This window comes from Phocoena phocoena, chromosome 1, assembly GCF_963924675.1.
Source record: "Phocoena phocoena chromosome 1, mPhoPho1.1, whole genome shotgun sequence".
Lineage (NCBI taxonomy): Eukaryota > Metazoa > Chordata > Mammalia > Artiodactyla > Phocoenidae > Phocoena > Phocoena phocoena.
Genome location: NC_089219.1, coordinates 138,678,618 through 138,691,349, shown reverse-complemented (window position 1 = coordinate 138,691,349; position 12,732 = coordinate 138,678,618). Strand labels below are relative to the sequence as shown.

Below are 12,732 nucleotides of genomic sequence, written 5' to 3'. Positions count from 1 at the left end.
TTTACTCCACTATTTCCAGGATGTCACCTCTTTCTTGTATCTTTCTCCCTGCTCGCTCCTTCCTGAATGCATTGAGAGATGCTCAGTTCTATCTTATCTTAAATAACAAAACAATATCTACCCTAAATACCACATCTTTGTCTCTTCCCTTGCAGAGCCAAACTTCTTGAAATATTTGGCTTCACTTGTCTTTACTTCTTTCCCATTCATGCCTCTACTCACTGTGATCTGGTTTCTGCCTCCAGAACACCAGTGAAAATGCTCTTGTGGTCATGTGGGACCAAGCTGTGGCTAAATGCAGTAGGGATTACCATCTCTTTTAATCTTTCAGCAGCATTTGACATGATCAACTACTTCCTCCTTTCATGACATCTTGATCTGATTTTCTTACCACCTCTTGGGCCACTCCTCCGTTTTCTTTATAATATCTTGTTTTTGCCTATCCTTTAAATGTTATTCCTCAGTGTTCCGTACAAGGGTGCTACCTTTTCCTTTTTATACATTCTTATGGCTAATCTCACCCATTCCCATGCTTGAATTATCATACAAGTAAACAATTCTAGGATCTTTATACCTTGTCAGATTTCAGTCCTGTATTCTAGATCCTTATATAGATGGTCTACCGGATATCTCTGAGTGACTCCACTGGTACCTCAAATTAACTGGCACCAAAATTAAACTCATTATCTTCCCCCATCAAACATTTTTCTCATGTTTCCTGTTTCAGTGAGTAAGGCAAATATAAATGATGGGAATTCCCTGGCAGTCCAGTGGTTAGGACTCTGAGCTTCCACTGCAGGGGGCATGGGTTCGATCCTTGGTCAGGGAACAAATATCCTGCAAGCCGCACACATGGCATGGCCAAAAAAAAATTTTTTTTAATATATATATATAAATGAGATGTATTCTAGAGTTCTTCCAAAGTATTTACAGAGGTAGTCCTTGTAATGTCTGCTACAGAAGTATTTAGAGTATGTAAGATGTAATACAAGCACAAATGACTGTATTGGTTTGCTGATTTAGTGAGGATTTTAAGAGTTTCATATATATATCTGGGAAAAAAATGTTCACTCCTGCTTATCAAAGAAAATTAAAATGAGGCAGTGAGCCTATTAAAATGGCAAATATTTTTATACATTTAAAAGATACCCCATGCTGATGAGCTTGCAGAAAAGTGAGTTCTCAGACCAAGTGTCAATTGGTTAAACTTTCTTGGAGGGTGGTTTAGCAATATGTATCCAAGAGGCTTAAAATGTTTTATACCTTTTGACTTAGTAATTCTCAATCTAGTTTATCCTAAAGAAATAACTAGAGATGTGCATAATTTATTTGTGGTTGTATTTTTGTAATATTGAAAAAAATTGTAAGCTATCTAAATGAGGGTAAGAAAATCATATTATGACACATCTGTATGATGTATTATGTAAATCATAAAAATTAGGCTTTGGAGACACAGACGTAGAGAACAAACATATGGACACCAAGAGGGTAAGGGGGTGGGTGGGATGAACTGGGAGATTGGGATTGACATATATACACTAATATGTATAAAATAGATAACTAATGAGAACCTGCTATGTAGCATGGGGAACTCCACCTCAGTTCGCTGTACAGTAGAAACTAACACAACGTTGTAAAACAACTATACCCCCAATTAAAAAAAAAAAATTTAGGCTTTGAAAAAATATTTAAAGACATGGGGAAATGTGATATAATGAAATGAGAAAAATCAGGATTCAAAACCATATGCATCTATGGTATGATATATTGGTATTATGAATAAATGAATATATGCATGGGAGAAAGACAAGGAAATATCTATATATTTTATTTAGGTTAAAATTTCCATTTTTGTTATGCTTTGTTTCATTTTGTTTTTTACAAAAAGTGCCTCTTATATAATAAGAAAAATGATATATGAATGATGATGCCATTTCTATTGGGATAAAAGAATAGGCATTTTTTCAGAGTATATTTTTAGTTACCAGATTTTATTTTTAAAGTTCCTCATTCTTCATGGCACTAATAATGAAGTTCTTTCCCCTTTCCTACTCCCAGTGCAAATTTCTGGTACTTTTTTGATTTTAGTTCTAGAATCCTTAATATATAAATTTTTGTTGGTTTACCAAAATTTTAGAGTCAGTTTGAGTTAAAACAAAGTAGTAGTTTCCAGTAGGAAAGAGATCTGGTGTCATCTAGATCTAAAACTTAGCTTCACCACCCACTAACTCTGTGTCCGCGGGCAAATCATTTACTCTCACAGAGTTTCAATTTCTTAACATTACAAGGGTATAATAATACTTTACCTCAAAGAACTGTTGTGAGGCTTAGGAGGTAATATGTAAAGGTCAAAATATGACTTCTGGCTGTATTTAATAGCTGTAAAATTACTAGTGATTGTAATCATTCACTAGTGAATGTAATTGTAATGAGAAAATCTCTTCATCATTCCTTAATTGATGGACTGATACTTTGAGCATTTAATGAACATAAATACCTAGAGTATTTACAGTGCACTACCTATACAAAGTAAGTCTTCGGGAAAAGCACACGTTACCAATGAGTTAACTGATTAAAATGACCTGTTTCAGTTTGACCTATTGTTTTACTTCTTTTTTTCAGGTGAAGGACTTATCTTCAGACACACTTCTCCAACAGCATGATGATTTGGATTTGGCTTTGGATAGTTGTTATAGTGGAGATACAGTAGTTATTTTTCCAGGAGAATATCAAGCTGTAAATCTTGCTTTATTGACTGATGACATCGTTATAAAGGGTTAGCAAGGCATCCTTTGCAATTTTTTAACAGCAATGTATGCTGGAGAATCTGTATTTTATAAACATGGTTAATCAGATTACTAGAAATTAGAACAGGGTTTTATGTTTCACAAAAATCCCTTATGTGCTTTTTACAATTAAGATTTTCTCACCTGTTCAGTAGTATATTATCTGTACAGGTGACCTCGTTTGGACATACTGTACCAGAGCAAATCAATCAATGAGACTACTTTTTCCCCATGATAATGTAGCACTACAAGCAGAGATTCTAAATAAATACTCAAAATCAGGAAAAAAAATCAGTTCACAATATCTTCTATTAGCTCTATATTTTTACCTAAACTACTTTTTTCTCCTGTCTCCATAGCACTTCATAGCACTCTAGTAGGGAAAGCTAAATGTAAGGCTATATTAAAATATGCTCAGCATTTTCTCAAAAAGTTTAATTCACATGGAAACTCAAGAAGTAAAAAAGCAGAGTTTACTAAATTTCTTTTAGGTTCTGAACATATTTAGTGAACATATTTAATTTTGCCCTTTTACATTAAAGTAAGGTTATTCCCCTTGTCTAGCCAAAAGAAAAGACAGATGACTTAAACTTTGCTATCAATTCAAAAATTGAGCAAAATTTTCACTAGATTTTGATGACTGTAGTCAGTTATATTTTGCTGAACTATATGGGTAATAAGGATCATATTTGTAATTTTAAAAATTGGTAGTCTTCTTAAAGATCCAACCCATTTTTGGATTGATGTTAAATTTAGAAGATTGCTCAGACTACTCTAGAACAAAATTATGGATATGATTACATTAATCTTGTAACCTAATTCAAGTCTCTGCCAGTCTTTTTTGTTACGGTAATTTATAATGGTTTTGAAACCAGGTTTTGGTAAGATACTTTTTGTATCTTACACATTTTGTAGATGACTGCTCACTATATAATATAGGGAAATATATAGTGGAAGGAATATGTTGAATAAGTACCATAGGTACATTTAGATTGATTATAAACCCAGATTCTTCCATCATGGCATCAAAATAAGGACAAAAGACTACATTATAGTTAAGTATCTAATTAGTTGACTGAATAATTACAGATGTTACTTATTTAAAATGTGTGAAAAGAAAAACTTAGTAAGAACAAGTATTATTGAATGACTAAAGGGCTTTAAGCTTTGGGAGTACTGATTTAATTATGTATTTTTGTCTTTATACATCAGGAATTGGAAAGAGAGAGGAAATTATGATTACTTCTGAACCTTCTTATGACAGTTTTGTGGTGTCCAAAGCTGATAATGTGAAATTAATGCATCTATCTTTGATACAACAAGGGACAGTTGATGGTATTGTGGTGGTGGAGTCTGGTCACATGACTCTAGAAAACTGTGTATTAAAATGTGAAGGAACAGGAGTGTGTGTTCTTACAGGAGCTGCTTTGACAATTACAGACTGTGAAATAACTGGTGCCCAGGTATTTTATTTTATAAAATTTATGGGTTTATTTGGCTATTGATAACTTTGACTGATCTTAATATGGAAACAAAGGGTAACAATTATTTTATCTTTTAATTGAATTATAATTAAACTTAGAAACTGACAAAAGTAAATAAAGTGAGAACAAGTATATGTGTGTCATTATACACTTAGTACACTTAGGAAAAGTAAACTGCCTAAGTCCAAAGTAAGAAATTACTAGTTTTGGTTTATGTGTGATTTTTAAAAAAATATAGGTATCAGTGGCTGTAAAACAGATCATGAGTCAGTTACTTGATCGTTTACTTAAAAAGATGTAAGTACTTATAAGCTATCAGACATTGCTGTAAGGTATTGTGATTAGTTCTGACAGCTTGAGTCTAAAGATAACAATCACAAAGACCATTAAAGGACTAGAAAATTGAATGAAAAAAAGATTAAAGGAAGCAGAAAAATAAGACCTTTTTATAGAATGACTTTTTCTTAGTTCCCACTAAAATAAGGAAATACTTAAGTAGAATTATGAGGGATTTAGAGTATATATAAATGAATTTTTGTAACTATTGAAAGTTGCTTAAAGAGGTCTTTGACTCCCTTCTAAGACTTGATTTGGGTAGGAGAGAATGTTATACGCCATATGACTTCAACCTTCCTTCTAGGCCCAATGATTCTCTGACACAAATGTTTTAAACATTATCTCCACAAAATTGTTGTTTGCACTATCATGTAACTTAGTGTGTTTAGATTGCTAATACAGAATTACAGCTTTCAAATCTAAAGAAAATTTTGGAGAGGTGCATGTGTTTTATAGGTTGTTTTATTTGCTTTTAATTTACAGGGTGCTGGTGTTGAACTGTATCCTGGAAGCATAGCCATTTTGGAAAGGAACGAAATTCATCACTGTAATAACCTCAGAACAACTGACAGTTCAAAAAGCACCTTAGGTGGAGTTAATATGAAGGTATTTTCACATTTTTTAACATAGAATTGTTGTAAGAATTATAAATAATTATTAGAAAGATACCTTCAGTCTTAAATTTTAGTCTAAATGTTATTGTTGATTTGGAAAAGTATGGTACAAGTAATTAAAATATGGTTTAAATGATGGTTGATAGGAAACAAGTTTAGTCTTATTTAATAATTTCAACTTAAATTCTTAGTAAATAACTTTGAATATGAGAAAGTACTCTTATAAATGTTTTAATTTTTCACTGAGCAGACTTGTAATAGATTTTCCAAGGTAAAGCAAATTAAGAGGATAAATATATTAAATATTTTAAGTCTTACTTTCAAACTTTGTAAAATAATTTAAGCTAACCAATTAAAACATTAATAGCAATAATTTATAAGTGAAATGCCTTCCCATTCCTTTCTACTTCTATAAATTCTACCTTTCTAGGTCCCTCTCTAGACTCGTATAGTTAATGAAGTTTTCCCTAGAACACTAATTTACATATCATTATTTTAAATTATTTTCATCTTTAGCATTTTCATTATCTGAAATTATTTTCATATTTATCATGTTATATTAAAAGTCAACTTCATGGGATATTGCTGTATCCCCATCTAGAATCAGTTGTCTTTATCAATAATGGATAAAATTGAAAACTCCATTTAATATTAAAACCTTTTGTAGTTAGTATTACATTAATCCAGTGAGGAAAATAATACTTGTTCAAAACTGAGATTGTTGTTCTAAAGAAATGTGTAAACTCAAGAATTTAAGTTCTAGAGTTTATGAGATGTTCATTAGTTCATATTTTATTTTTATAGAAATTGAAAAACTAATTTCCTTGAATAATTTAACAGGTTCTTCCAGCACCCAAGTTGAAGATGACCAATAATCATATTTACAACAACAATGGCTACGGAGTAAGCATTCTTCAACCAACTGAACAGTTTTTTATTGTAGCAGAAGAAACCCTCAGCAAAGGGACTGCTTCAGGAGATAAAAAAGATGATAATATGCTCTCCAAAGTAATGCAAAATCTGAATCTGGAAATGAATAATAATAAAATAGAAGCAAACCTAAAGGGGGCTATCAGAATAGTAACAAGTTAAAGCATCTGGATCTATGTTAAAGTTTTATGTTTCAGATATTTAATAATTCTCGTATCCCACAGAAATGGTAGTTTTAATTAAATGTGAAACTTAATTTTAAAATTTAAATATTTAATGCTTTCATTGAATGATTCATTTTAACGTTTTTTAAATAAGTTTTGAGATATAATTTACATATCATAAAATTCACTTTTAAAATATATAATTCAGTGGTATTTAGTATATTTTTAGTATATACCATCATCATTAATTCCAAAAACAACTGTGGTTTTAAATATTGTTTTATATAGTCTGAGTCCAATAAGAAGCTTTAGGTGCTTTATGTAGAGAATTGAAAAAATAAAAAAAGTTTATGGACAATATCTGATTCATTCCCATTTATCTGTGCAGGTAACTGGAATAAGATAAGATAGCACTATGTTTAGGCTTAACTATAGGAAACAAGAAAATTCAAAATAAGAGAGGCAAAAAACAAAGAAATGTATTTCTCCCTCAAAGTCACACACATTATTTCAACTTTCATGCCTCCCTCCAGCTAGAATCTGATTGCATGGCTGCATCTAACTGCAAATGAAGCTAGGAAATATAATCTTTAAATTGGATGGCATGAGTCCTCTAAAATAGGGTGTTTGTTTTGTAAGAAAAAACTGGTCTTTTTCACAAAGCACAGCTTACATTGACTTCAGGGTATAAAAGAAAATAAGCACTCAGGCTTCAGCCCCCAATCTTTCCTTCCACAATTTGACTTTTATTCAGTACTTTGTGTTATCTGTAACTTAGCAAAGGCGACCCTGTGTTGCTATAGAGAATCTCTTGAGGCTGAGAGTTGAATGAAGTATAGTAGCTGTTCTTCAGTGTTTCATTGAATAGCTTTTTTTTTTTTAAACACAAGGTCTTCTTAGCCAGGTGACATAATTCCACGGAGGAGGCCTTAACAAGAACAATCTCTCTATAATGAATTTTATAAGCTGTAAAAGTGGGGATTTTCCTTCACAATCCTCTTCCTCTACTTCCCTGTTTTTCGCTTTAGGAAGAGTATGTGATGGACAAAGATAGGCTCTTTTGAGTAAACAGAAAGCAATAGCCTCACAGGGGCAAACTTCTCACTCATTGGTTACTTGCCTCCTTTCTGTTGCTGCCATTGGTTTCCAACCAATTACTTTTTTCCCCAGGCCCACTTCAGAATACAGGGTTTTGTTTTTTTTCTCCTATTCTCCTATCTCTAAAGCATGCACAAAGCATTTTTAAGATTTTCTAAGAAATCTGAACTTTGATAGTTATTTTTCTCCCTCCTTCACCTTCCCACCCTTATTATTTTTCTCTCCGTCATAACGAACTACCACAAATTTAGAGGTTTAAACATCACCAATTTATCATCAAACAGTTCTGTAGGTTGCAGTTTTGGCATGGGTCCCACCGGCCTAACATCAGTGTTGACAGGGGTTTGTTTCTTTCTGGAGGCTTTAGGGGAGGATTTGTTTCCTTGCTCATTTGGGTTGTCGGCAGAATTCAGTTTCTTGCAGTTGTAGGACTGTTTTCTTGATGGTTGTCAGCTGAGGGCTGTTCCCAGCTTCTGGTGACCAACTGCATCTGGGTTACGTCCTCCTTCCTCCATCTTCAAAGCCAGCAACAATGGACTGAGTCCCTTTTCTGCTTTTAATTTCTTCTGCCTTGTCTTCAATCTTATCTCTCTGAGCCAATTCTTCTGCTCCCTCCCTTCCACTTTTAGGGACTCATGATTAGACTGAGCCCAGATTGAGCCCACTCGGATAATCCAGGATAATTTCCCCATCTCAAGGTCCTTAACTTGAATTACATCTGCAGAGTCCCTTTTGCCATGTAAGATATGCATTCACAGGCTCTGGGAATTAGCATGTGGACATCTTTGAGGAGCCATTATTCTGTTTACCACTTGTCTTAACCAATTTTCTAGGTCAAGGGAAGACAAATACTAATTCTACTCCTCAAATGGGATTTAAGAAGTTTCCTCTACCAGGACCAACCCATGCATAGCTCTTATACATTTTAAAAGAGATTCTAATTTAGAACAATGGCATATGCCCTGAGAAAACCATAATTCAAAAAGAAACATGTACCACAATGTTCACTGCAGCACGATTTACAATAGCCAGGACATGGAAGCAACCTAAATGTCCCATCGACAGATGAATGGATAAAGATGTGGCACATATGTACAATGGAATATTACTCAGCCATAAAAAGAAACGAAATTGAGTTATTTGTAGTGAGGTGGATGGACCTCTGTCATACAGAGTGAAGTAAGTCAAAAGAGAAAAACAAATACTGTATGCTAATGCATACATATGGAATTAAAAAAAAAAGTGGTACGGATGAACCTGGTGGCAGGGCAGGAATAAAGACGCAGACGTAGAGAATGGACTTGTGAGGACGGGGGTGGGGGGTGCGGGGTGGGGGGGAGCTGGGGTGAAGTGAGAGTGGCATGGACATATACACACTACCACATGTAAAACAGATAGCTGGTGGGAAGCAGCAGCATAGCACAGGGAGATCAGCTCGGTGATTTGCGATGACCTAGAGGGGTGGGATAGGGAGGGTGGGAGGGAGATGCAAGAGGGATGGGATATGGGGATGTATGTATGCATATGGCTGATTCACTTTGTTGTACAACAGAAACTAACACCATTGTGAGGCAATTATACTCCAACAAAGATGTATAAAAATAAGAGATTCTAATTTAGAACCTAGAGGTGGTTCCATATTTCTGCTCTGTCCTCATTCGTGCACATATCTGGCTGGCCTACTGGACACTAATTTTGTAGTATAGGCATTGGGTCTTAGTAACCATTATATTCCCCACTGTGCTGTGCATTCCAAGTAATAACTGCTAACAGTTTAAAAAGAATGCTACCAATGGGTCTCTGCTTATGCAAAAGACTGAAATGAGATTTACAATCTAGGACTTTTAAGGATATTTCATCACAGTTGCTGGGGATGGAAATGTTAGGATTCTGGAGGTGAGGACTGGACAAATCAAGATTAGAAGAGTGGCCTTGGTGTGGAATGAAAGGGGATGAATTAGAACCCCTTTCTGCCTTTTTGTAAGGAGCTGGCAGTAGGAGTGGAGATTTCCTTTGCTCTGCTGCAATGCCAGTAGCAGCTATCGTAAACTCTCAATTGAAGAAAAGAATGGGAACTATAATGCTAGAGCCTCTTGTCAGTTTATTAGAAGCAGTGAAAAGTGGCAGGTGGCTACAAACCAAGGGACTGAGGCACTCCTCAGCAGCACAAGGTACAGAAAAGTTGCTAATATAATAGGAGCACTTCCCTGGTGGTTCAGTGGTTAAGAATCTATGCTTCCACTGCAGGGGGCATGGGTTCAATCCCTGGTCAGGGAACTAAGATCCCACATGCTGCCCGGCATGGCCAAAAAAAAAAAAAAAAAAATAGGAGCAAGTTACTATTCTTTGTGAGACACCCAAGATGCATGTTACCTTATAGATTTAACAGTTATAATCAGAAAGCAATAAACTTGAGGACAGGGGTCTAATTCTTCCAAAGTATTAAAGTAGAAAATGAGAAAATTATACAAATATACTATATTTTCAGTGATTGAATCAAATCAGCCATTCTTAAACTGAAGTACAGGCGCCAAGAGTCTGTGAACTACCTGAAATTTTAAGTTAAAAACTTTGTGTACACGCTCTTTGCCGGAGAGAGTCCATAACTTTCATACTCTCAAAGGAGCCTCTCAGTCACCAAAAGCTTAAGCCAACTGAACTAGGTAGTATTTAAGTTTCCTTTTACATATTCTTTATTATTACTCAACCGAGGCCTAAAACAGCTTTTAACAAAATGTGTTGCTTTGTCTACAGAATACTGATTTGTTCCGTAGAAAATTCAGGCAACTTTATATCATTATTTTAATACTAAACATTATGCCATGTGTTTTTCGGTAATTTTGATATTTTTCAGATTTTGCAGTTACACAAGCTAAATTCACTTTATTTCCTAATAAAATTCTGAAGCCATGGGCAGGTATCATAAGAATACTAGCTTAATTTGGAAATGCTTAGTACTACTACTAATGCCCTATAACTTAGGTTCTGTTTAGGTCAGCAGGTTAACCTAAGCCTCTTATGCTTCCTGTTATTTTAAAAAGAGCTAAAATTTTCAATTATTTAAGTTAAAATTACTATAGTATTAAAAATAACCACCAAGTATATATTTCACATTTTTTACATATTAACATGAAAAGTATTATACAGGTTTACCAGTTGAGAAACATTAAAATACTGGATTCGTAGCCAAATCCTTTGTTGCCTTTACCTTAAATTTGTTTGAAAGAAATATGCAATTTCAAAGTCTTGAAATTTCTGAAAGATTCCCCCATTAAGGTTAATGTGACCAACTCATCCTAGTTTGCCTACAACTTTGTTTTAGCATTTCCCATGTCTCAGAAAACCAGTCTGGGTAAACTGGGAACATCTGGTCACCCTAATTAGTTCCTAGGAAATAGATTCTTTTCTTAAAAGTTAAATTATCACTAAAGTAGTCTGATAAATTCAGGTGACCTCAATCAGAGATTTAATGGTGTGGGCATACCTTTCATTGCGCTTAGCTTTAACACACTCCACAGATGGGTTTTATACAAATTGAAGGTTTGTGGCAAATCCGCATCAAACAAGTCTACTGCCATCATTTTCCAAAAGCATTTGCTCACTTCATGTCTGTGTCACATTTTGGTAAGCCGCGAAATACTTCAAACTTTTTCATTATTATTTTGTTATGGAGACCTGTGATAAGTGATCTTTATGTTTCTATTCTAATTGTTTTAGAGCACCAAAAACCATGCCCATAAAAGATGGTGAACTGATAAATGAGTTCAATAACTGAACTGATAAATGCTCCACTGATGGGCCATACCCCTCTCTTTCCCTTCTCCTTGGGCCTAACCTATTCTCTTAAACACAATATTGACATGCGGGCAATTAATAAGCCTAAAATGGCCTGCCTCTAAGTGTTCAAGTGAAAGGAAGAGTCACATGTCTCACTTTAAATCAAAAGCTAGAAATGATTAAGCTTAGCGAACAAGGCATGTCAAAAACCAAAAGAGGCTGAAAGCTAGGCCTCCAGCGCCAGTTAGCCAAGTTGTGAATGTAAAGTTCTTTTTTAAAATAGATTACTTAACATATGAGTGTATTCAATGGGAGGGGCTTTTTTTTTTTTTCTTGTACACAGGCTTCTCACTGCTGTGGCCTCTCCCGTTGCAGAGCACAGGCTCCGGACGCACAGGCTCAGCGGCCATGGCTCACGGGCCCAGCTGCTCCACAGCATGTGGGATCTTCCCGGGCCAGGGCACGAACCCGTGTCCCCTGCATCGGCAGGCGGACTCTCAACCACTGCGCCACCACGGAAGCCTGGGAAGGCTTTTTTTTTTTTTTTTTAATTTTTAAAATTAATCTTTGGCTGCGCTGGGTCTTTGTTGCTGCGCATGAGCTTTCTTTAGTTGCGGCGAGCGGGGGCTACTCTTCATTGCAGTGCGTGAGCTTCTCATTGCAGTGGCTTCAGTAGTTGTGGCGCAGGGGCTTAGGTGCTCCGCAGCATGTGGGATCTTCCAGGACTAGGGCTTGAATCCGTGTCCCCTGCATTGGCAGGTGGATTCTTAATCACTGTGCCACCAGGGAAGCCCCAAGATAAAGTTCTTGAAGGAAATTAAAAGTGCTACTCCAGTGAATGCGTGAAACAGCCTCACTGCTGATAAGGAGAGTTTACTGGTCTTGATAGAAGATCAAACCAGCCACATTCCCTCAAACTAAAGCCTAATCAACAGCAAGGTTCTAACTCTCTTCAATTCTACGAAGATTGAGAGAGGTGAAAAGCTAAAGAAAAGTTTGAATCTAGCAGAGGTTGGTTCATGAGGTTTAAGAAAAGCAGCAGTCTCTGTCAGAGTGCGAGGTGAAGCAGCAACTGCTGACATAGAAGCTGCAGCAAGTTATCCAGAAGTCTAGCTAAGATAATGAGGGTGGCTACGCTGAACAAGACTTTCAATGTAGACAGAACAGCCTTATGTTGGAGGAAGATGCTGGAGGAGGAGCCAATGTGTGGCTTCAAAGGACTAACTCTCCTGTTAGGGGATAATGCAGTTGAAGACAATGCTCATCTACCATTCTGCAAATCCTAGGGCCCTTAACAATTATGCTAAATCTACTTTCAAAACAGAACAAAGCCTGGATGATAGCACATCTGTTTACAATGGTCTACTGAATGTTTTGAGACCTACTGCTCAGAAAAAGATTCCTTTCAAAATACTACTGCTCACTGACAATGCACCTGGGCACCCAAGATCTCTGATGGAGATGTGCGAAAGTTAGTATTGTTTTCATGTCTGCTAACACAACATCCATTATCCAGACCACAGATCAAGGAGTAATTTCAACT

The 12,732-nt window shown here is 35.6% G+C and overlaps 1 protein-coding gene across 1 annotated transcript in view; it reads left to right on the top strand.

Moving 5' to 3' along the window:
• SHCBP1L (SHC binding and spindle associated 1 like) overlaps positions 1–6,353 on the top strand; it is a 44,289-nt gene extending 37,936 nt beyond the window's left edge. The window contains exons 7-10 of the mRNA XM_065890449.1: positions 2,623–2,776; positions 3,999–4,249; positions 5,090–5,212; positions 6,061–6,353. Of these exons, the coding sequence (XP_065746521.1) occupies positions 2,623–2,776; positions 3,999–4,249; positions 5,090–5,212; positions 6,061–6,312 (780 nt within the window). The 3' untranslated portion in view covers positions 6,313–6,353. The remainder of the gene's footprint in view (positions 1–2,622; positions 2,777–3,998; positions 4,250–5,089; positions 5,213–6,060) is intronic.
• The last annotated feature ends 6,379 nt before the right edge of the window (positions 6,354–12,732 follow it).